At 38.1% G+C, this 23,335-nt stretch overlaps 1 protein-coding gene across 1 annotated transcript in view; it reads right to left on the reverse strand.

Moving 5' to 3' along the window:
- Positions 1 to 23,335, reverse strand: part of LOC129767289 (homeobox protein dve-1) — a 223,780-nt gene that overhangs the window by 77,438 nt on the left and 123,007 nt on the right. The window contains exon 2 of the mRNA XM_055768002.1: positions 20,592 to 21,144. Coding sequence (XP_055623977.1) covers positions 20,592 to 21,144 — 553 coding nt within the window. The remainder of the gene's footprint in view (positions 1 to 20,591; positions 21,145 to 23,335) is intronic.

Below are 23,335 nucleotides of genomic sequence, written 5' to 3' on the forward strand. Positions count from 1 at the left end.
ATCCGCTACGGATCCAGTTTGTTCGAATTTACGCACTACATTAGCGATTGTTTGCTCTGTAGGCCGTCCATGACGACCAAAATCCGTCCGTAATGCTCGAAAAACATTTGCCGGTTTTTCATCATGTTTATAGTATAATTTAACAAAATTAATACGTTGTGCGATGCTAAAACGATCCATATTGTAAAATGGCAGACATTCAACTAACGATATGATGCTTTGGTTGACAGCGCAGGGCTGTATACTTTCGGAATCCCGAAATGGAAAACCCTGTATAACCTATGATTTTCCTTCAATTAACCCTCCATACAATTCAATTAACTTCAATTAACCAACCATACGGTATCACTGACCGAGAATCAATAATTTTGTTTTGAGGTGGCTGTGTTAACACGTTAAGCCCTACTGTTAGAGCTGATTATGAAATCGATAAACCGTTACGAAATTGTGTGCAATTAACTTTTTTTCTCATGATCTAGTTCTCATTGATTTTCTTTAATTATAAAATGTAATACCATCTGTTCAAATTAGTAACTAAAGCACAACGTAAGAAATAAAACGCACGGTATTTTCAATCGTTCCCCGAAAGTGTGAAATTCTCGAATATTCTTCGAGAATTTTTTCTACCCAATTGTGTCGTGCAGATTACGCGTACAATTGGTTTAGCGTATCAACTGTTTTCTTAGTGGAAAAGAACAGTTTTATTTCATTTCCCGTCTAATGGGATTTTCGTTGAAGTAAATCGTCATTTTTGCTGCATCCGGTTCGAAGAAAAGGGTTTTCGAATCGCATAACCGGAAGTTACCAGTTTAAACCCGTCTACTTGTCGAAGTAAGTCCCCCGTCCCTATCACCTACTGACACTGAATTTTCCGTCTTTTTTGCGCCGGTCTGACCGGACCGACAGTAGACTTTTCGTTCGGATAGTGGCATTGGGAACGGCAACAACAAAGTTACAAAATGATATGTAGAATAGCCCACCATCGATTAGCTGGGACCGACACGGGCCAGACGAAAAGTTCATTGTCGGTCCCCTTTGTCGGTCGGGGCTCAACGTGTTAAATGACTGTTGATACTGAATGAAGTTGAAGAAAATATATTTTTTTGGAATTTTTCAATTTATTCATATCTTTTTTCACTTTAAATAAATACCAATAACGCCTAAAATACACAATAGCGAAATTACAAAGATACGCATGAGTTATACGAGTTTGATTTGACACGCGAGAATTAAAATTCTGTTCTATCTTCTAGTACTAAATACATATTATAATGACTTTTTGATACAGTCAACGTTGGTAGACCGCAGCCTAACATTTGAACAATAAGTCGCCGGCAATGCCCAACAGTTTGACCACCCCTGGTCTACAGAATATCCTCCAATTGATGATTTCTGCAGGAAAATTTCTCATCGTTTCAATGACATCGTTTTTTTTTCGAGAATCGTGTGATTTATACATGAAAATGTGCAAAAATGTGTTTGTAGTGGACGTCAAAACGATGCCACATCGTAACGCTAGAACGGGTCAATACCATAACACTCAAATATCAATAATTCAGCCCGATATCGTGGAAGTGCCGTTGCGCACCACTGAGGATCTCGCGCTAAGCCTCAACGACGGCCGGAGTAGAATTTCCTGATCCTGACAAGAGCACCTATAGCTTGCCGGAAAACATTCATCAACATCGTTCATGTCGCCACGTCAGCGAGCCCCGGTTGCAGCATCTAGCGCACCCAACGTGAAGGTAAGATCTCCAAATGTTTTGTTTCACAGTGCAGCAGCTCTTTATCCCGCGAGGCCGGTACCGTCCGCGGAAAAATCGAAAGGAAAAAAAAACTAACGCCACAACCGTGTTGGGGGGCTTTCTTGTGCATGGTTTACTCCCTCGTATCGTCGCGTTCTACCAGTCTGCCATTGCTTGGACCGTTTAGTTTGTTAGAAGTTTATACATAAATAAAAGGATGAAATCCGTTTTCATCCGCGTGTATGCGAACAGCCTCTCGAAAGAGTACCCGTTACGATGGATGGGCTCGAGCAGGACGGACACGTTCATCAATCCTGCGAGCCGACTGGAGTACCAATTTTTGATAATCCCAATTCAAAGTATAGACTATTCCTCCTACCGGCCAAATCCGAAAAGATTAGGGATTTGTTTTACTTTTTTATCGCAACTCCTCTCCCGCTCGATCGGAACCGTTGCCAGCATCCGAGTTTGTTTTTTATCCGTCATCCGAACGGTGAAGCACATGTTGACCGTATATTGCTGGAAACAGCGCTGTATCTCTAGGCGTAGAGCCGAGGCATTGGATCAACGTAGCAACAGTGTCATCCTTGTTTGCTGCTTTTCCCACCCACACACACAAACACCCGATCCCAGCCGTTAGCAGTGCGCAGCCAGAATGAATGATTCAGGCTTACGCGTCAAGTGAGAGTCGAAAATAAAGGCACCTCGCGAGTTTCGCGGCGCGAAGGAAGAAAGCACATTTTAGCAACAGCAGCAGCACCCAAATGCGCATCGTACCAACGGATTTGTTTCGAACTCATCCCGAACGACGATGATGACGACGACGATGGAGAGAGTGTCGGGAAGCAGCTATATCGCCAGCGGGAAAGTGGCATCAGCATGTCCGGAGGGCTATGCTAGCTGAATCGAACATGGAAGGGCTCAAACAATTTTGTTTATATTTCGATTTGAATCCGGAGCCGTGCACGTGGTAATTGAACCGGTTTATTAGTGCCAAAGCCGACCGGTTGCGCACACACATACACGGTCCGGAGTGATCTCCGTTCGATCCGCCACCGACCGGCATCGATGATTAAACCGGCGAATGAGCCCGGGGAATCGGTGTCGAAGATACGGGCTGGACGATTCGGACCTCACACTTCGCGAGCGCGGTGCTTAAATGTGGAACGTTCCTGATATTATCTTCTTCACTATTGCCTCCACGATTATTGAAATTTCTTATGATATCTTATAAATTTCTAATGTTTCAATCGGGGGAAGTGTTCCTATAGTCACCCACAGTCAGAAATATAAAAGCAGTGGTTCCCAACAATTTTACTTCCGCGCCCCTTTTTGATTGCAATTCATTATCTTCCTATGGGGCCCCATGGGTAAGTAATTATTCCCTCGAAATAGTGGAAAACATAACATCAATGCATAATTACCGCTAGATAGTCTCAAATTGAGTGTAATTGAGTGAAAGAAACTATGGAAAACTGTTTCCGGCTTAGTTTTAACGTTTTAAAATTTCTGCGTAAATAAAGAAATCCGTCGATTAGTGTAAAGTGTAAAAGCGATCTCGAAGTTTCTGCAGCAACACTGCATTATGAAAAATTAGCGTTTGATGCGATTCAGCGTTGTCAGTCAGAATTATTTCTAGAATAAAATCAATTTTTTGGCTTCAAAGAGAATGGAGGAGTTTGATTTGAGAAAGGCTTACAATGACTTTCCAACAAAGCCAAATCAGTGAGAAAATTGTGGACCGAGAAGATAGTGTATCTCAATTATAATATTTTGAAAAAGAACAACCATAGAAAGATGAACGAGGAAGAAAGCACTCCATAGATACTTTTGATAGCCTGGAAAGTGCACCGGAAAGCAATCTCTATGCGCCGAATTGCGACTGATGTTGGCATACAGGAAGTAGCTCTGAGGAGAAGGCTCAAATAATTAAGTGATGCCATGCTTTGTGAATATTCAACAGAGATTTATCAGTCTTTGTCGATTCCAGCCAGCAGTCTGAAGAACAGTCATTGAAGAGCATCGGATAAAGCATAATACGACGTAACATTCAACGGCTTGTGACGCCTGTCATTTAAGTTCTCGGAAGCCAACCACATCCTGTACAGATTTTTCAAGCAAATGAAACTAGCACGAGGTTCGGCATCTAGTTTCACGAAGACACATTATATGTCTTTAAGAACGCCCCAGCTAACCAGTTATTTGATTTAATAAGGACCAATTCAAAAATATACTTCAATGATCTAGCCAAAGCGGAAAAGCTACACAAAATCCGTTCGAACCATCAATACAACATGGATGAAATTGGTATGTTAATAGTTCCCAATTTTTCTTTAAAAGTCTTCTCCAGCGGTTCGGTCGAAAAATGCGAATTACTGTTGTAGCATGAGTGCAACAGGACACTACGTTCCATCCACTTTTTTAGGAATGAAGCACAGCCAGAAGTATCTATTACCGGAAGTATGAATGATGAAGTATTTTTGCATTGGCACAATCCCTCCAAAAAGGCGAAAAAATCGACATTAAGTGACCCTGTGACCCTCATATTCGCGTCCGAAAGCAGTTATGTTCCTCTTAATGAGGAAATAAAGTAAAATCTTGGTAAAAATATATTTTTTTAGTGTTTTTTTTATTAAGCTTGAAGCAAACAAAAATGCAATAAAAGTTATTCGTTCGCTTCTCCTTATAAAGTTGTCCATTCATAGTTGTTTCAGTGATCAAAACGTTTGTCTTCTTTCCAACTTCCAGATCAAAACGATGTCATTAGTTTCTTGGTGCAACAACTAGAGGCACTTTAGTGACTAGAAAGACGCGTCCAGATACTAACTGGAACAGATTTTAGTACCGTGGAAAATTTGGAAAGAGAAAAATCATGGGGTACAAAATCAGGTGAATACGGTGCATGATTCAAGACACTGATGCGACTTCGCGCCAAAACTTGAAGCACATTTTGCGACATGTGATTCGGCTCGTGGTCGTCTCTTCACTTTCTAAAAAAGTTTATGTATTTATGTTATTTGTAAACTCTTGTCTCTTGTCTCTGGTCTCATCTTCAATCATGCGGTGCACATCTTCCAATAATTATAATGTTTATTTCTGGTGCACCAAGTAAATCTAATAATTGTTCTTTGTTCAATGTTAAGAATCCTACATAAAATAAAATCGTATTGTTGGAAAACATTCATAAACCATTCAGAACGATAGATTTTTTTCACAGATGGTATCTGCCGTTCTACGCATTGTTGTCCCATGTTACTTTTTGACAATTTTCACGTTTCTTCATAAAACGATGTTTTTATGCCTAATCTTCCAGAAAACCATAAAAAATATTGGTTGTTCTCAGCTTTTCAAAAAACAAAATCATGCTCAATTGTCCCATGTTGATATTCTAGGCATAACTGTCCCACTTTGTATTTTTTGTAAATCCGTAATAAATGAATCGGTTCAGGTACAAGAATTTTATGTCAAGCTTTCAGCTCATTTTTGGTTTGAAAAACGAGCTAACTCTCAAACAAATAAAAAAAAAATTAACAGAACACTTGTACACCTTTTTAGCGAATGCCGAACAACAATGAGATTATGTAAAGATGTTGCAGATCACTCCCTTATTCATAAAACGTTATTTTTATGCAAAATATTTCGGAAAAACACCAAAAAACTTATTGTCTGTTCCCAGTATTTAAAAAAAAAACAACATCAAGTTCAGTAGTCCCATGTTGATATTCTAGGCATAACTGTCCCACCATGTATTTTGAACCGTAATCAAGCTTGATTGATTCAATTGAGGGGAGCTGTCCACATTTCATTGAAAAATTGACGAATTTACGTTAGAATTGTAACCAGATGGGGCAGCGAGTAAAATGATGATGTTTTGTTTTTTTGGTATGAAATTGGTTTGAATTGTTTTGAAAAATCTGAAATTTTCTGCAAATTTCCCGGACTAAAGTTTAAAGTCTTTCTGAAAAGGTTGGAAAATCATCATTTCACATTGTTTCATTCATAACATATGACGAATGATTCGGTACAAGTGTTATAATTTAAATATTCTCACTAAGCAAATGGTGGGTGGCATTTGTTGCGCTTCAAATATTGCAGATCCTTCTCGTATCGGCCGAAAGGAAGCCCCTGAATAATCAATGATATCAATCAACTTGATATGATATCGATTGCATCGTCATTATTCACAGTTTGAGCTTCTGAAAAATGTCCGGAAGTTAGTGCTCATAACCTATATTCACTAACATAAACATTTCGAAGATTTTCTATGACTTTGGTCCAATCGGGTGTTGAGACCATTGTAAATAGACAAAAATTTAATTTTCTTACCATTTACTGATGACATTTGATGGCTAAAATGATTTTAAATAGAAACTAATGAAAATAATCACGACCGAATCGCGCTTTCAAGTGCGCAGAATATACAAACAACATCACTTTTATAGTTCTGAGCTCTAATGTAAAATTGCGTAAAATCGTCAATAGTTTACTGCTTATAAAAACCCGGTGTAATGCCAAACTAAATTGCTTGAAGCATTTGGTAGACAAATATGCTAGAAAGCTTTGATTGCGAGAAACAGTTGCTGATTTTGGAACATGGAACATCTATGCGTAGAACGGCAGGTATGACTGATTAAATTCTTGATAAAAATGTATCAATACGTAATTCGTACCCTCTTTGCAAATATATAAATTGAGACCCCGAACTTGAACAAGAAACTGTGCATATAAATGAAATTTTGATCTCCAAAAAAAAGTACAACAAGCATCAACAGTTTTCACAATTAAATAATAGTTTTTATGTGTTTGCACCTCATACTTACACTTCCACTGTTTTCGTTATCCTAGCCACACAAATTACGCGGATGATCTGGTATTTTCAACGATTCTTTAGGCCTTCGTAAGATCAGTTCAACATGCAAAACAATAAACAACTTGACGACCAAAAATTGATTGAGTTGAGCATTTTAGGTTAAGCATCAGAGAGCACATCATACTATCAAGCTTTTTTCTCAAACCCGCTGTGTACCCAAATATAAGGAGATGTAGGCGAACCGCGGGTAATACGGACAGTGGGGGTAATATGGACAGGTGTTTGATATGTATAGTAACACTTTGAATTTCAGATTTCTGTTAATGAGAACACCTTCTACATGCTATTCTATAATATTTAAGTCACCCTATGGCAATGAATACTAATCAAAAGTGGAACAGGGAAACTACAACCGAAAATCATACATGATTCCGCGTGTGGGTGTAATTTTAGGTGTTTCGATATTAATCATTTTGAGTGGTTTAATATCAAAATTCAATTCGCTGTTGGTTATATTTCGGTTTGTGAGTTTACAGAGAAACAATATTAGGTATGTACGGAAAAGTAAATTCATTTTAGAGTGGAAAATTTAAATAATTGAAATAATTGTACTGGTGGGTAAAACGGACAATTGCCAGTAGGAGTGAGATGGACTGTGAAAAGTCTGTCTAATCTATTCCTAAGGAATGCCCTGCGGCTATAATTGGAAATCAAATTGCCAAATGTAGACTGCTTAGAAGCTGACTGGAACCAAAAGCAAAATAGTTGAGGGTCTGTCCGTTTATACTGCTGAAAAGCATGATATCACTTCTAGGTGGATTAATTCGATTTTTTCATCATTTAACGGACATTCGTGATGAGCTCAGACCTTGGTTGAATAAAATTATTCCTCTCGCGATCGATAAACCTCTACGGTACATATATTACAAACCTGTCCATATTACCCCCACTACATGTCCATTATACCCGCATCGAAAAAAAAGTTGTACTTTCCGGTCGGTTTTAATTTCAGTAAAAAACATTGAGCAACACTTTTTTGTAAAATATTTGGCCAATTAGGTAGAAAAATAGTATATTAAATTGCAAGAAACTGCATCAAAGTTTTGGGAAACATGAGATTCCAAAGATATAATTAAGTTCTTCTTAACATGTCCGTTTTACCCCCACCTCCCCTATACTGGAAAGTGATGCTTCCGTGGTGATGCCATTTGTATTCGTCTTGTTAACAGGTGCAAGCGAAATAAGCACAGGAGCGCAGTGAACTATTTAAATCGGTGTTTACTGCTTCGTTATATGAACAAATCATATTTATGCTGACAAAAAAGATTTTCACGTGCTATGTTCAGATTAACCCTTTCCCGTACAACATCGAATCTCACTCGTAGTGTTCTTGGATAACACACGCGCTAGAACGCTCAGCAGAGTAGTGAAATCACTTGATGTGTGACGTATTAAATGATACGGGAAGGAGTTAATTCAGTATAGATAGCAATGACGTCAGTGACAAATTTCGTGCCAACCCGACTGGCCGTTGGCAGAACCATCTCAGATAGCAGCGAAACGTTGTGGGTGTAGAGACATGGGTCATTTAAGCAACTTTGCATACTTGAAATATTCGAAAAAGAATTAGACTACTTTTTGGAAAAAGTCAATTTTTTTTCTTAATTTTTTTACAAAAAATTATGACTTAAAAACTATGATATCTACAAAACTCTTGTCAAGGTATGAAATATAGGAAATTATTTAAATTTCCACAAAAAATAATACCAAAAAATTTTTGGAAAAGAGTTTCGCTGAAAAAAAGTTATTTTAAAAATTAAAATTCATTTTTCTCAAAAACGTATTTTTTTAAAACCCCTAAATATATATATATATATATATATATATATATATATATATATATATATATATATATATATATATATATATATATATATATATATATATATATATATATATATATATATATATATATATATATATATATATATATATATATATATATATATATATATATATATATATATATATATATATATATATATATATATATATATATATATATATGAATAGCCCTTACAATTTCCAATAAGTCGTCCATAAACCGGAAGATGGGTACTTTTACAGGGAAAAAGTTTTTCTAATAACAACGTTGTCATGTATTCTTTGAAAAAAATACAACCAATCCTAATTTTGTTTAAAGTCAAGATAGCGATATAGTGTATTCGACAAAGCCTTAGATCTTATTAAAATATGAACTTTTGTCGAAGACACTAACTTTCCATAAACATTTTTTTTAAATGCTTTTGGGATAAAAGTCATTTTTGTATGAAGACTCCTGAAAAAAATAATGTATTGCTCGTAACATTTTTGTGTGTAAATTCTCGCGTTTGACAAGTTCTTGACATGTTTCTAAATAGAAAAAGTTAGCAGAGCATGCAAATTGCGATAATTTCTACATAAAAATGTTACGAATTACACATTAATAGTATTTTTTCAAAGAGAAACATGAAAAAGTGATTGTTCGATAAACTTTCTTCATGTAAATGTGCTCATTTTCTGATGTATGAAAAAAATGAATTTATATATCCAAAATACTTTTCTTTCAATGATATTTTTTTCCAAAAATTTGTTTGATATTGTTTAATGAATACCTAAATAATTTTCTACATTTCATTCTCTACCAACTTTTTTTAGGTTTTATAGTTTTTAAATTAAGAGTTTTCGAAAAAAAAAGTTGAAAAAAATTAAAATTAAAAAAAAACTCACAAAAAAAACTATCAGACCTACAAAATTTTAGCCGAAGAATGAAATGTAGGAAATTATTTAGGTTTTCATTGAAAAATATCAAACAGTTTTAAGGAAAAAAATATCATTGAAAGAAAAGTATTTTGGATATTGAAATTCATTTTTCTCGAAAATATGTGTTTTTAAAATTGAACAAAAAATATTTTTAAAATTGAAATTCACATTTGATTTTAAAATTCTGAAAAACATAGATATAAATAGCCCCTAAAAATTGCAACAAGTCGCCCATACATCGGAGATGGGCACATTTACATGGAAAAAGTTTTTCGAACAACAACCGTAGCCGTAAACTGTTTGTAAATCGAAAATTCATGGTGAATGATGAATGATTCCAACGAATCGAAACTTTGAAAACATGGTGCGATGCATAAGATCAAACCTCAACTATGAAAAAGCTATCGGATTGTTTTACTTTTTTTAAATGATTCTAGTTCAAAAAGTACGCTACTTAGAATGGTTGAATAAAGTTGTAAAACATGGGAATTATTGTAATTTGGTTTAATTTAAGCAGAAGAAAACTTGAAAGTTACGTGTTTTGTAGCGGTTTTACTTATTATTTCTCTTCTAAAAAACGCATAATAAACGAAACCCTCCTATGCACAATGGTGGAAATTTCCATCATAACATTGAATGTCTAAAAATTATATAAAAGAACAAGTTCACTTTAAATTGATCGTGTCTGGACCTTAATTTATTTCACCAACGAAGAAAACATCATACAAAGAAGGGTTAATTGTTTCTATCAACCAAACTAAAACTGTCAAACCGCTATACAACTCGTTCGGATGAAAACATGTCACTATTTACTGAGACTATAAATCTTCGACTTACCCTAGAATCACCGTGGAATTTTCAGTGAGTTCAGTAACCGTCGAATTTTCAAACGGAACTTTATTAAAAATGTTGATTCTCACGAAAAATTATCTTATGTAAAATATGAACTGAATCGGACTTCAATTACTAGCGTCGCATAGCTCTCATAGTTTGATTTTTTTGAAAATCGAAAAATAACCTAAAGGAAGGGGTGGGAGGTAGGATGCTTGGTATATTAAATCGGGGTTTTAGAAAAAAAATGTTTTGATGCAAATGTTTTCAAATTGCATGAAACGTCGTTATCTCGATTTTTTTTGTCAAAAATTGACTCTCTGGGACTTTTTTTAGGAAAACAATACAAAACGTATGGATCAAAATGCCAATGAAAATGGTCATCTCGATATTTCACATACAGGACTTCCTGTAGAATGTCGATTTGCACGATAAAATGCCCTATGCAAAACATTAGTTGAATCGGACTTCATATCAAGCCATTTTTTATTTTTCTCATGAAATCCAAACCATTCTTCAAAAAGGACCCACGCCATCGATCATAACAATTAGTAATCTGAAGAAGCAATGTTTATAAAATATATGGGTAAGTTTGAACCTCTCAATCCACTACTTCTAGATCATTTTGGACAGATCTGAGAAAATGAGGTCCAGCATTGTCATGCTTAAAAATAATTTTGTTGTTTGTTTTCTCCCATTCCGGTTATTTTTCGTTCAGAGCTCTGTTCAAACGTATTAATTGTTGACGGCAACGCTCCCAAATGGCAGTTTTAGGCAGCATATGCTTCAAATTGAGTGTTTGAGATTTTTTTTCGATTACTTTCCATGTTATTTATCATCCAAATAGAAACTATTGCTTCTGGAATCGTTTAAACCAAGTGTCACAAATGCTTACCGATGAAGCACATTCTATGTCGGCTTCGAAAATCAAATTACTGCAGTTTTCATTAGAAAAAAATGCAATAAAACATTCCGCAAATGGTGTTTTTGTCGGTACAAAATTAGAAGTACGATGAAAAGCACACGCCTTTCAAATACATGTATAGCCAACATCAACATAAACCAAATAGTACTTTCACCACATATTGTAAATTCCGTAAAATCATACTTGTACACCTAATAACTGACCTAATCACACTTTGACGATGACATAAACTACAAAATAAAAGAATAAATCGAATTTTAACCTTGAAACGTGAAATGTCGATCAACGAAGCATTTCGATAAGTTATTCCTGCTGTACGCGTGATTTTCTAAATCTGATAAATTTGGAATGTAGCTCACAAAATGTTAACTCGAAATATTTAATTTTGCGAATTGGCCCGTTCTAACTTAACACCGATCAATTGATCAAAAACAGTAAAAATTTATGAGCATCCTGAACCATTTTCCGTCCGAAAGTCACATTCTCGCACCACGTGTCTGCATTGGTCTGGCGCCGCTTTTTCTCGCAGCAAACGAGAACGCGCGCGGGGCAAAGGAATTAAGTCATTGCATTTGCTGGCGGATTATCATTTTTATCTTTATTACTAATGTACACAATAATACAAAGACAGCCGCGCGCGTACGCACTCCACAACCAATCTATGGGTGCCATTCGCGCCGTAGACCTTCACCATTTGGGGAGGCAATCATGGCGAACCGGGCGTCGTTACACCACCCGGGTGTGCTTGTTCGTGTGTGACCACCCCAATCCCAATTGGTGGCGTGGTTGCGTATACTTCCCACACCACCAAGGCGCCGCGAGGAATCGCTTTCCGAAATGAAGCGAAACTGGGCCAACTCACATTGTCGATCGGTTGCATACCAACACCCCTCCTTCCACCGATTTGGAAGAAGTGGTTTTCGCGCCGAATGGTTCGCTTTCGCGCCATGATGAATGTACTAATTTATCCGTCATTCTGGGCGTCGCTACAATTCTCTCCAGGAACGGTACTTGGTAGCGAACATTAAACTCGTCAGTTTATCAAACTGTGGACCGCGGATATCTCAACTCGTCAGCAGAACTCCATCATCCCGATGGTTCGGACATTCCGTGCGTGATTCATTGGCACTTGGTTGAATGCTTCTGCCTCGTCATTGATATGTTTGCTTAAAGTGGGACGCACCCGTTGCAGAACATATCCCCGATTGAGAGGAATTAGCAGTGGATTCCATGACAACATTACGAGGCTTTGAGCGAGTCACTTGTAGTCAGAAGGGTGCAGTAGGTTGATACGAGTTTTTTATCAGAGTGATGAACAGTTGAAACATACTCTAATCTACGAGAGGTGTGAATTTACGACGTCGCAAGAGTTCAAATTTTATGCTGTGCAAAAGTGCATTGCACTTCTGAAATCCCAATAAAACTGAACATCGAAGCGAGTTTGTGCTAATCGCCGTCAACGGAGAACGTGACGAATTTGAATATTACATTTCCCCCTCTTCATGCATAATCCAACACATCATCATCAACCTTCACCATCGTCGAATCAGATGTCACCGAAGGTAAATCATACAACAAAATCACCTTAACGTAGCTCTGGGACAGCACGATTAAGTCTTCTCCAAATCGCTTCCCTTCGTGCGTCCTACATTCGGCATATCCTACCACTGGAGGAAGGCCCGTGTGCGGTAAACAAACTTACACACGATTTGAACGTATCACCCCGGGTTCGTGCCTACGCCAAGACACCGAGATTTCTTTATCCCGAATGCACTCTCTCTCTCTCGGATCCTTCGTGCCGCGCAGCACCCTGAAGCCCTGGATGGGGGCCCCAACAGAGCGACGTGGCATGTGTTTATCGAAGGATAATTCCTTTTCAATAAAACACGCACGAATCGACGCACGATTCAAGTGCCTCGATGCATGCGAGGCCCCTTCCGAGGCAACCCTTGTGTTGCTCGGGTTTGCGCACATAGCCCGAAATCACAAATATCAAAGAATGGTTCGCTTTTGGAAGACCCATTCGCACCCTCGGCAGGGAGGATGAATGAATTTCAGTTTGTTTTTTATTTCAACTAATCGTTCTCTTTCGCTCTCTGTCTCTGGGCTCTGTAATTTTAATCCCGTCTAATTTTGATTCACCTTAATCCGCTTTCCTTACGGCACGCACACACTGCTTTGTGCTGGATGGTACTGGAGGACAGGCGGCGGCGGCAGCGGCAGCAGCATAGAGTTGGTTGATGCTCCGTGCGATTCTATCGAATGGCTTTGATGATTCAGTGTTCACACACAAAAATAGAGCTCTGATTATCGTCATCTCTGTGAAATCTGAATGCAGAGGCTCAAAAGGAGTGAGAACAAGAGAGGGGTTAAAAATGCGACAGGGGATTTCCACCTATATAAAACAAGAACTAAATCCGCCCATAACATATAAATTCGAGATTTTAGAAAATTCAAACTGCATTCAATTAATCAAAATTGATTTTGTGAATTTTCCGTGATGCGTGACAGAAAGGGTAACAACGCTTGGGTGACAACGTCAGTGTTGTTGCATAATGGCTGGAAGAACATTGCTGCAAGTATTGCTCTCATGAATTATTTTGAGGATTTTGGTGTAAGCTCGATGAACACTTAACTCCGAGTTACAGTTCAACTTCAAAAGTTAAACATGGAGCGCCAATAAAAAAATTGAAAACGTTTTCGTCTTGGAGTTGTATGAGTTTTTGTTATTTCGTTTTGAGATATTTTCAAGAGATATTTTGAGATATTTTTTTGCAGTGTACTGACAGACATTAGTTTCAAGCATCGCATAGCAACAATGGTAGTATTTCATTGTTATCTTGTGAAAATGTACGATAAATAAGTTAATAAAATAAGATAAATAAGAGTTTTCTGCTTGGCCAAAAAGAACGCCAGAAGAGTTTTCGGAGCGTTGTGTCTGAGACCCGACTGCATAGTTTACATGGGATTGCATCAGGCTATTTGTTTCATACTGATTTTAAATATATTTGATAAATTACATGATTACCTGCTTTCATAATTGTGTGGCCCTATAAAGAGCTGTTTGATTATTAGGTATGGTCTGTTCACTTCATCAATGGTACAATCAAGATATCATGGCAGAAGTATGATAATTGGTCATTGGATCATGTATATCACGATAAAAAATGCCGGAGTGCAATGAGATATGTTGAAAACTGCCCATTGTGACTTTGGAAAAGATGATGGAGGTAGGCGAACACATAAAATAAAACAATTCAAATTGAATGATCCGCCCTCGACGCGTAAACTAACTTTTGTAGCGATTGGTTTCAATATACAACCATTTAACGCCAAACCTATATAGTGGCTCTCAGATTTTCGTGAAAAGTTATAGTTTTGTAAATATTACACCCGTTTTTTATTTTTCCATTAAAGTGCCCATTTTTATTTTGGGGTTTCCGAAAAATCAATTTTTTCCCTTTTATCCAAAAATGACTTTTTTTGACGAAGGACTACGTCTTACATTAAGGGTGCCAAATCAGAAAACAAGTCACGGTTGTATGAAATAAAGTCAACGTTAATATTTTTGCTGCGAACGGATTTCAAAGATTTGCATACCAATCGAATCGGAAATTGTCTAAGACTTGTTTGATATGCTATACATTACAATCCCATAGTCTGTATATGGTTTAAATTGATGAAAATTGGAAGCATTCCCATTTTCCCATAAATTTGTTCTGTCCATTTGTATTCTTTCCCGAACAGAGCTGTCAATAACGGGCCACCTATGCAGTCGCTAGAACAGAAACAACGAAGGGAGATAGCGAAAAGTGAATATTTGCAAAGTAAACTCCACCCTTGCATATTAAGTAAGGTGTCGCTAGCGTACAAGTATTGCATCTCCTCTGTGGAAAATTCTCAGAATCTTCCTGTGCCCGAAACAACAAGGATCGCTTATTCTGCTCGTTTTGTGTTTTATGTTTCCCTACGAGCTGTGAACGCTAGCGAACGTTTCACATGAAGTGTGTTTCGATATTGCATTCTTATCGCTTCAACTGTGTGCATCTGTTAGACGCGTGTTTGAATGGCGATGCACGGATGATGTCTCTCGTTAAATACTCAGTCCAATACGTGCATTGATATAAAGAAACAAATTACGAAATATGACCAATTAGTGTATTGTTCTCGCAAAGGCAAGAAAGAATCGTTGCTTCTCGAAATGATTCTACAAAACCACGCAAGCCATTAAACCTTCTCAGAGTTCCCGGTACTTTTCACTAAAGAGTTATTCATGAAATTTCGACGTATTCGCAAATAAAATCCGAAATGATAAACCAACAAATTTCAATAAAAAAGATTGCGTAGTCCTACATCCTAAGCGGTCGTGTCTCGGATACAACTCCTCGATTTTTTTTTAAAATAATAACTTTTGAACTTCTGAACCGATATCACGAAATATCACACGCGCAAGAAAGAACGGATTTTGTTTTCGTAAGTATTGGATTGGATTTGGATTCTTTTTTTATAGTTCACATGGTTTGGGGTCCAAGGGCCACATTTTTTGAAAGCTGAGATTTTTTTTTTCATAACATATCCAAAAATTAGAGATGTGATTTTACCCGTTTCCGATGCAAATGCATTTTTTTTTCAGTTAAGCAAATTAATTTTAATTTGATATGTCGATCATCTGAATCGGCCAATTAATTCAAAAGTTATGATTTCTTCTTGAAAAAAGGGGTGCCCGCGGAGTTGGAAAGTTGAATCACTAGAGGTGTGACTTGCGATGTAACTTCCGCTTCTCTTCAGTGCACTTAGTGATTTGCACCATGTACGCGAAATTCTCCCGATTGAGTACAGCTTGCTTGTATCATCAGTGATGATGATGTTTTGAATTATAGAGATTTGGAAGGACGAATTTTGATTCCTAGTCGCCCGGCTATCTGATATTTACATATAACTGAAATTCGTCATGTCGAAAATGAGTCATTCCCAAAAAAAAATATTCTAAAATAAAAAAAAATCATTACAGAACGTGCGAGTTAAACCCAACAATACATGAAATACTTAATCGAGTTCGAAGTCGAAATCAGCTACAATTGCATCATTTGAAGTGGCTGAAATTTAAAAAAAAAAGTATGTTGAAGGCATATTTCACCGTCCATTATTTTTGGGGTGAAATTCAAAACATTATTAAATATTCTTCAGATTATCCGATTAGGGTCAAATATGCACCCAAACCATGTGCAATTTGTTTATTGGCCCAAAAATATGACCTGTGCAAAGTTTCAGCTCGATCGGATATGATTTAGAGGTGCCTCAAATTGAGTGCTTTGATTTTTTGATTTTTTTTATATTTTTATTTTTTGACCACTCGGTCCCAAAAAGTCGATTTTCGGCAAAAAAATTTTCGACAAAAAAATTTTTCGAGATAACACCAGATCTCGACGTTTTATGCATTTTTAAGTCATTTGGCATCGAAAACAAAATTTTGATTTTCCCAATTTCCTGTTCAAGGAACAAAAAATCAAAACTTGAAGCGGTTTGAGGCACCCCTAAATCATGTCCGATCGGGCTGAAACTTTGCACAGGTAATTTTTTCGGGCCAATAAACAAATTGTACACGGTCGGCCTCGGAATTCGATAATTTTTTTTTTCCGTACCTTCATTGCCTCTCAGGCTAAGTCTCAAAAGGTCGATTTTCGGCCAATTTTTTTTTTCGATATGACACCAGATCTCGACGTTTCATGCATTTTTAAGTCATTTGGCAACGAAAATAAAATTTCGATTTTCCAAATTTACCTTCCTTTCCTCCGTTTTTTGGTCATACAGTGAGTAACCGACGAAATCACCCTCCGATATATTTAGGAGTTTGGCTCCTTTAAACTTATGTAACTGAGCCTGTAAAAATAAACGATTGAAATAAAAAAATAAAACAACCCGATAGAGAATCTCCTCTATTAATTTTTGCATTGAAATATGAATGCCATATTTGAAAGCAAACCGGGCAATCGGTGGAACACAGGCTTACTTGCGAGAGGCCGCCGCTTCCGACGGCGAGTCGGCGGCCGACTCGGATTGCCTCACGAAGGTGGCTTGGGCGCCTCAGTTCCTTATCCTCGCTAGATGGGATCTTCGGCTCCACAACATTGACTTCATAATAAATTTTATTACGAAAAAATAAATACATAATAAAAATTGTGCTGCAGTGGTGTTAATATGTAATTACCATTTGTTTTCTTATCAATTCTTTTCACATTTCTAAGATGTTTATGGTTTATATTTTGCATTTTTCATTAATTTTCAAAAAAATATTTCAAAGGCTATTGTTAATTTCTAAAAGATCTCTTAGTCTTAAAGAGCATTACAGAAAGGAAAGAAGACGGCATGTTAATTGTACCTACAATAATTTCTAAAAATGAATCAGCCGTATCATTTTCTAATTTTTACTGCGTATTTTTGTTGCTCTCCCATGTTGTATTGATCAAATCTTATTTATTATCAAGAGATTCGTCAAAACTCATAACCTGATTGGTCGCAATTTTTGCTTTTTTCATTCGGGTAAACGTTGCATACAGGTAATTGTTGAATTCGTGTAAATGTCGTATTCGGGTAAATATTCCATTAAGGGGGTATTCTAGTGTAGAGACACGAATTTCGGACGTTTTTTCGAGCTACATAGAAATAAAAATGTAGAATAATTTTTACTATCCATTGTATCATTATTTGTTCATCTATCCATTAACAATAAAACAAAAGCTGAACGAAGAAAAAATATTCATGAATAGAATAGTTAAGAGCTGATGAAGTAAGAGGGTTCAAAAAAAAGTTGTGCCATGGCGTACACGATTCCAGCCCTTCTGGTTATCTGAAACAAAAAAATCGAACAGATTCTGAATCAGTAAAGATGCCGCTATCGCATGAACCTCGGACAAGTAAAAAACATTTTTTTTTTGACAAAATGGCAATTGACAAAATTTTGAAAAACTAAATGCGGCTTAAATTGTTTTATCTTACTTTTCCCGATTTTTTTTAAAATAGTGAAATTTAAAAAATACAGTTTTTAGAGGTTCATGCGATGAAGAGATGCTTGCAGGTTGTATCCATATAAATTCGACAAGAATCGGTTCAGTAGAACTTGCGATATGTACGTGTACGTCAGTTTGAAAAAACTTGTTTCGAAGAAAACGCGTTTGAAATTCATTGTTATGGCCATACCAGGTTAGATACCGCATCACTAAAATTGTTCTAGCTCGATAAATAATATAATTTTCGATAAGTCCTTTCTTGGGTATATTCTTGAATGCCTAAACTACAGAAATATCAAGGAAATTTTTTTTGTTTTTTTTCAGTTTTCTAGACTAGAAAACTGCCTTAAGGGGATTTGTTACATTCGGGTAAATATGTTTCGGGTGAATGGTATTCGGGTAAATGTTACACAACTGACAGATGAATCATATAAAATACTGGATCTGTCTCACAAATACATGTACTGGTTTACAGTGTAGAGCTACAGATGCTTAACGTTGGAATTAGGATGTATTTTATTATTTCTTACCCATTATTCAAACATCGGATGTGAAGGATATTCACTGTGACTCACTGTAAACAGCGTTTCTGGATAGCGGTGGAGCAAATAAGCGTAAAATTATATTTCGAATGTAGGTTGTTCTATTATTCGAAACCAAGTATGACTTTATGAAGAAAACTTTATAAAATTTTGAAGATATGAAAAATAAATTCAAAATAAAGGTAGTATAAAATCTCAAGAATGACGCAAGCGCAACTGATAGGGATATTCATCCTGTCATTTTTTTATCCCTGCCTAGTAATATATGCGATGTTTTTTATGCGATCATAGAAATTGACCCCGAGAGCCAATCCGGACATGGCATTCCGGGATGTAACAGCATCACGACCAAAAGGGACAGTAGGACACGGAACGGGGGGAACAAAAATCATTTTATATCCCCTCCAGAGGCTAGCATTAGAGTCAACTGCTGCTGATACGGCTCCAGGCCATAGCTATTACCACTTCCGCAATGCATTGGGTGCTCGCGCAGACCCCTCCACAACGGGATGGACCGATTTTTCCGCATTTGGTCCCGCGGATTTTAATCCGCCCTAGCGCGCTTAGCGCGGATGGTGTTTATATGTATTTAACGGATTATGCGCCTACATGTGCGCCCCGTTCCGACCGGGAGCAACCGGGGCTCCCTCAGAGGCGCTGCTGCTGGTGTTCCGGCTGTTCCGGTATATTTGCGTGCATGTAAACTCCGACACCGCGCGCTGGAGCGCTGTTGTCCGAGGTGCGGATTTCCAGCGTAGCATAAATTTAGCCCGGGAGCACATGTGATCCAAATGCGCGGGGGTTGAGAACGCGGCTTCTAATGCTAAAGCTGCTATCGTTTCGTATTGATGGAAAACGACCACCACCACCCCGGTCAATACGTGCCGGGGCTGTTATTCTTTCCGCGAAGGTGTGAGATGCGATGTTTGCGTTGTAGCGACATACGAGTATATCCCTCCCTCCCTTGCCTTACGCATCCAATCCATTGGGCGCCCTCGGATCCCTACGCGGCACTAACGAACGACAGCGACGACGACGACGTGCACATCGGTTACTTTCGTAGTCTGCATTAATACCTGTCTTCTTTGTACGCGTATCGGATTTCCGGCTTGTGATGGCCATAAAAATGTCCGAAAAATGGCTCCACACTCCACGTCCACGGTCCGCTTCGGCGGTCGGCGTTCCGTTCGGATGTAATAGTTTATCTAATCACGTTAATCCTCAGGCAAATCCAAGTTCAGGCGCCTGCGCCTCGCCCTTGATACCGACGGAAAATCGATTTGAGAACCAACTGTGCGAATGTAAATAAAAAGTGTGTGATGTTTGTGTATCGAAATGAGATTGCATAACAACCTTCCAGCCGGTAGGAAAGGACTATCTGGGCGCGAGGATAGTCATACTTTGAAGAATTCCCATCGAATTTTGATAGTACTTGAGTAAATAACATAAAAGGCTGTGGACATCATTACAAGCGTTCATAATTTTCACTCGCGATGGATACGGTATTACTTGGTCGATTAAGCCACATCACACATTCATCCTGCGGAACTGTGGGCTTTGATGTCCCGCGGATGGTGCTGCATTACTCAGAGTTATTAAAATATTATCACCAAACGGTGCCAACGATGCTCGCCCTAAATTCATCATTCGCCAATTAGCAAAATTGAATCAAATATATCGAACCACATCCTCCCGTCTCCCATCAAATATTGATCCTGCTGGGCGCCCGTATTATTGGGACAACAGCAAAAAATAACCCCGCGTCCAGATTTCGAGCTAATTTCGTGGTTTCCAACCGTTAACGAATTAAAATTTCCCCTGCAGGCAGTTTCACCACTGACCGCAGTCATTCTCCCCCGAGTTATCCTGGCTGGTTGCCCTTTTTCAGTGGGGGTAATAAATTTAATTGATTTGCTATGTCCCACTTACCGTTGACTTTGCTGAAATCAAAATCCTTCCGATCTTGCATGGCGGCTGCGGCGGCTGCAACGGCGGCTACCGGCGATTGGGGAACCACCCCTCGATCGGACCCGTTCGAGGGTACCTGTGGTGGTTGTATGCTAGATGCTCCACTGTTAATGTTATTGTTGTTGTTGTTGCTGTTATTATTATTGCTGTTCATGGTGGCTCCGGGGCCGTTTTCCGCAAACGTCGTCACGACAGATGGAACTCCGATCCGTGACGCCAGGGCATGGTTTGCATTCGATCCCAACAGGGACTGGGAGACACTTATCGCCGGATGGTGACCACCACCGATGGTGGGGCCACTGCTGACGTTTGCAGCGGAATTACTAATGCTGGTGGAGTTTAGATTATCGACGATGGTGGCGCACTGGTGATCCGACACGTTCGAGGAAGCCGATGACGAAAGGTGCACTTTCGGGCTTGACATTTCCACTTCTCGCCCGTTGGCGGGCGACACTGGCACTGAGAGTTCTTTTTTCGGCGTTTTAGGACGGTGTGTCAGGGCCAAAGCTTGCGTCTGAAAAGGGAGAATAAAAGACCTCGGTTAATCGGATAAAAGTGCAACACGAGGATATAAATTATGTTTCATTAGAGTGCGGAGCCCTCGCATCGCCGAAAGGCACCACAGAGCCTCGAAAAAAGGGCGAAAATTAAAACTCTGGCCAATCATGATCAGTGGAATGTAAATAAATAATAAATAACTGATATCGCGGCGCGTTGTTTCCACAGCTCGGCGATGGAAACTTCTTCAGTTCACGCTGGGTGTCACTTCAAAGCGAATGCGAATGCGAACAAAAAACACTACATCAGCACCGTATCGCGGACATGAAAAGAGATTTATAACAATTAAGATTAATTTAAAGATCATGATCACAACATATTTATAAACTGACTCCGGCCGTGGAGAGTCACCCGGTTGCACGGGAAGCGCGCGCGCTGGTGGCGGATCCCGCTGCAGGCCGAGCGCCGAGTTGCAATATCTAAACGAAATCAGTTTCAATTAGGTTAACTGCCGCAGAGTAACGCTGCTGTATTGGTGGGGCTGCCATTCGCCATCAGAAGACAATTAGGCAGTGTTGGGGCAATACGGACAAACGAAAGGCAGCGCTCCGAATCACTCACTCGAGCTGTTGGTTCTTGTGTGCGGAGATTTTCAGACATTGCTGACCTAACCCAGCCGAAGTGACAAAGCTGGGTTTTACACCTTTTGGGATTTTTTTTTTGTTCGTGAAGGTAAAGACTTGTTTTTTGTGATCTTGCTCTAGATTTGCTAGAACTTCTGCATCGGTGAAACTCAATGGGTCTATTCGAAAAGAAATTTTCAATTCGTGAATTCAGAGCGAAACAATGATGTCTATTATGCAGAACTTAGCATAAAAATTTTGCAAAAATTAACAATTGGCATTCGATTCACCATTGACCTTCAAGCTAAGAAACGTCATACTCAATGCAACCAAACTATATTCACATTTGGATGATCCTCCAAAAAATTCCGGTATTCTTCGGAGGATTCCTCTTCCGGCTTTCAACAGATCTCGTGCATGTTTGGTTCTTCCCTTGATCTGATGATGACAAATCAGAAAAAAAACGTTGACGCTGGTTAAAAACCAAACTCAGGTAAAGATTGTCTTCGAATTCTGTTGAGGTCCTCTTCAAATATTTCCTTTTTTTTTAATCCCACTCATATGAAACTTATCTTTTTTGATTGCTGGATTATATACTTATTCGTCATTCATAAATTACCCATAAGATAGAGACAACGTCGGGAAACTACTTCACTCCATAACATGTCATATTCTCCCGAACTATAACATCTTCAAGTTTTGGCGTAGGGAATGTGGGGGCATAGTGATCACCCTAAGGAATATACCCATTTCCAGCATCCACATACCGCTTCAATCCCTGTTATTCTAAGAATATTGTAGCTCTACATATTTTTTTTATAAATTCGTTTGTTTTTACAGGCTCAGTCCTCAACATATTGTTGTTCAAGATAATAAACGGCTTTCACTATCAAAAATTAAAATAGTACATTTTTCATCATTAGAAAAAAAAGGTGAAAAATCGAACATTTTTTTGGCGTGTAGGAAAAGTGTTCACTCGCGTATATCATGTATAATGGGATAGATTGATGCGTTTTGACGTAGAACTACGTCTTTCAGGAAAGGTCCCAAATCAGAAAACAGGTCACGTTTTTATGAAATAAAGTTAACGTTAATAACTATTTTCACTATGAACGAATTCTCATGATATGCATACCAATCGAATCGGAAATTCTCTAAGATTTGTTTGATATGCTGTATATTACAATTCGCTAATCTCTGAATGGTTTGAATTCATGAAAACTGGAAGAACTTCCTTTTTTCCCATACATTTGTTCTGCCGATTTGTGTGCTAACCCTTCTCGTATTTCGAATGCTTATAACTCGAACATTTCTTAACAGATCGGATTTTTGCATCAATTGATAGGGAATATTTCTACGTGTCTATCAGAATTAATAAAATATTATTTTTCATGGGATGAACAATCGAATAACTGTAAAATGTCAAGCGTTATTTAAACGCCCTAACTGCCAAGTTTTGATAGGCCCGTTCTCATCAAGCTGTGTTTCCCTAACACGGACTTCAAAATTATTGTGCCTGAGGGAATCCGCTTTGCAAATACATGCATGTCGGGGGGTATTTTTCGGTGTTGAGAAGTTTTGTAC

Source organism: Toxorhynchites rutilus, chromosome 2 (assembly GCF_029784135.1).
Source record: "Toxorhynchites rutilus septentrionalis strain SRP chromosome 2, ASM2978413v1, whole genome shotgun sequence".
Taxonomy (NCBI): Eukaryota; Metazoa; Arthropoda; class Insecta; order Diptera; family Culicidae; genus Toxorhynchites; species Toxorhynchites rutilus.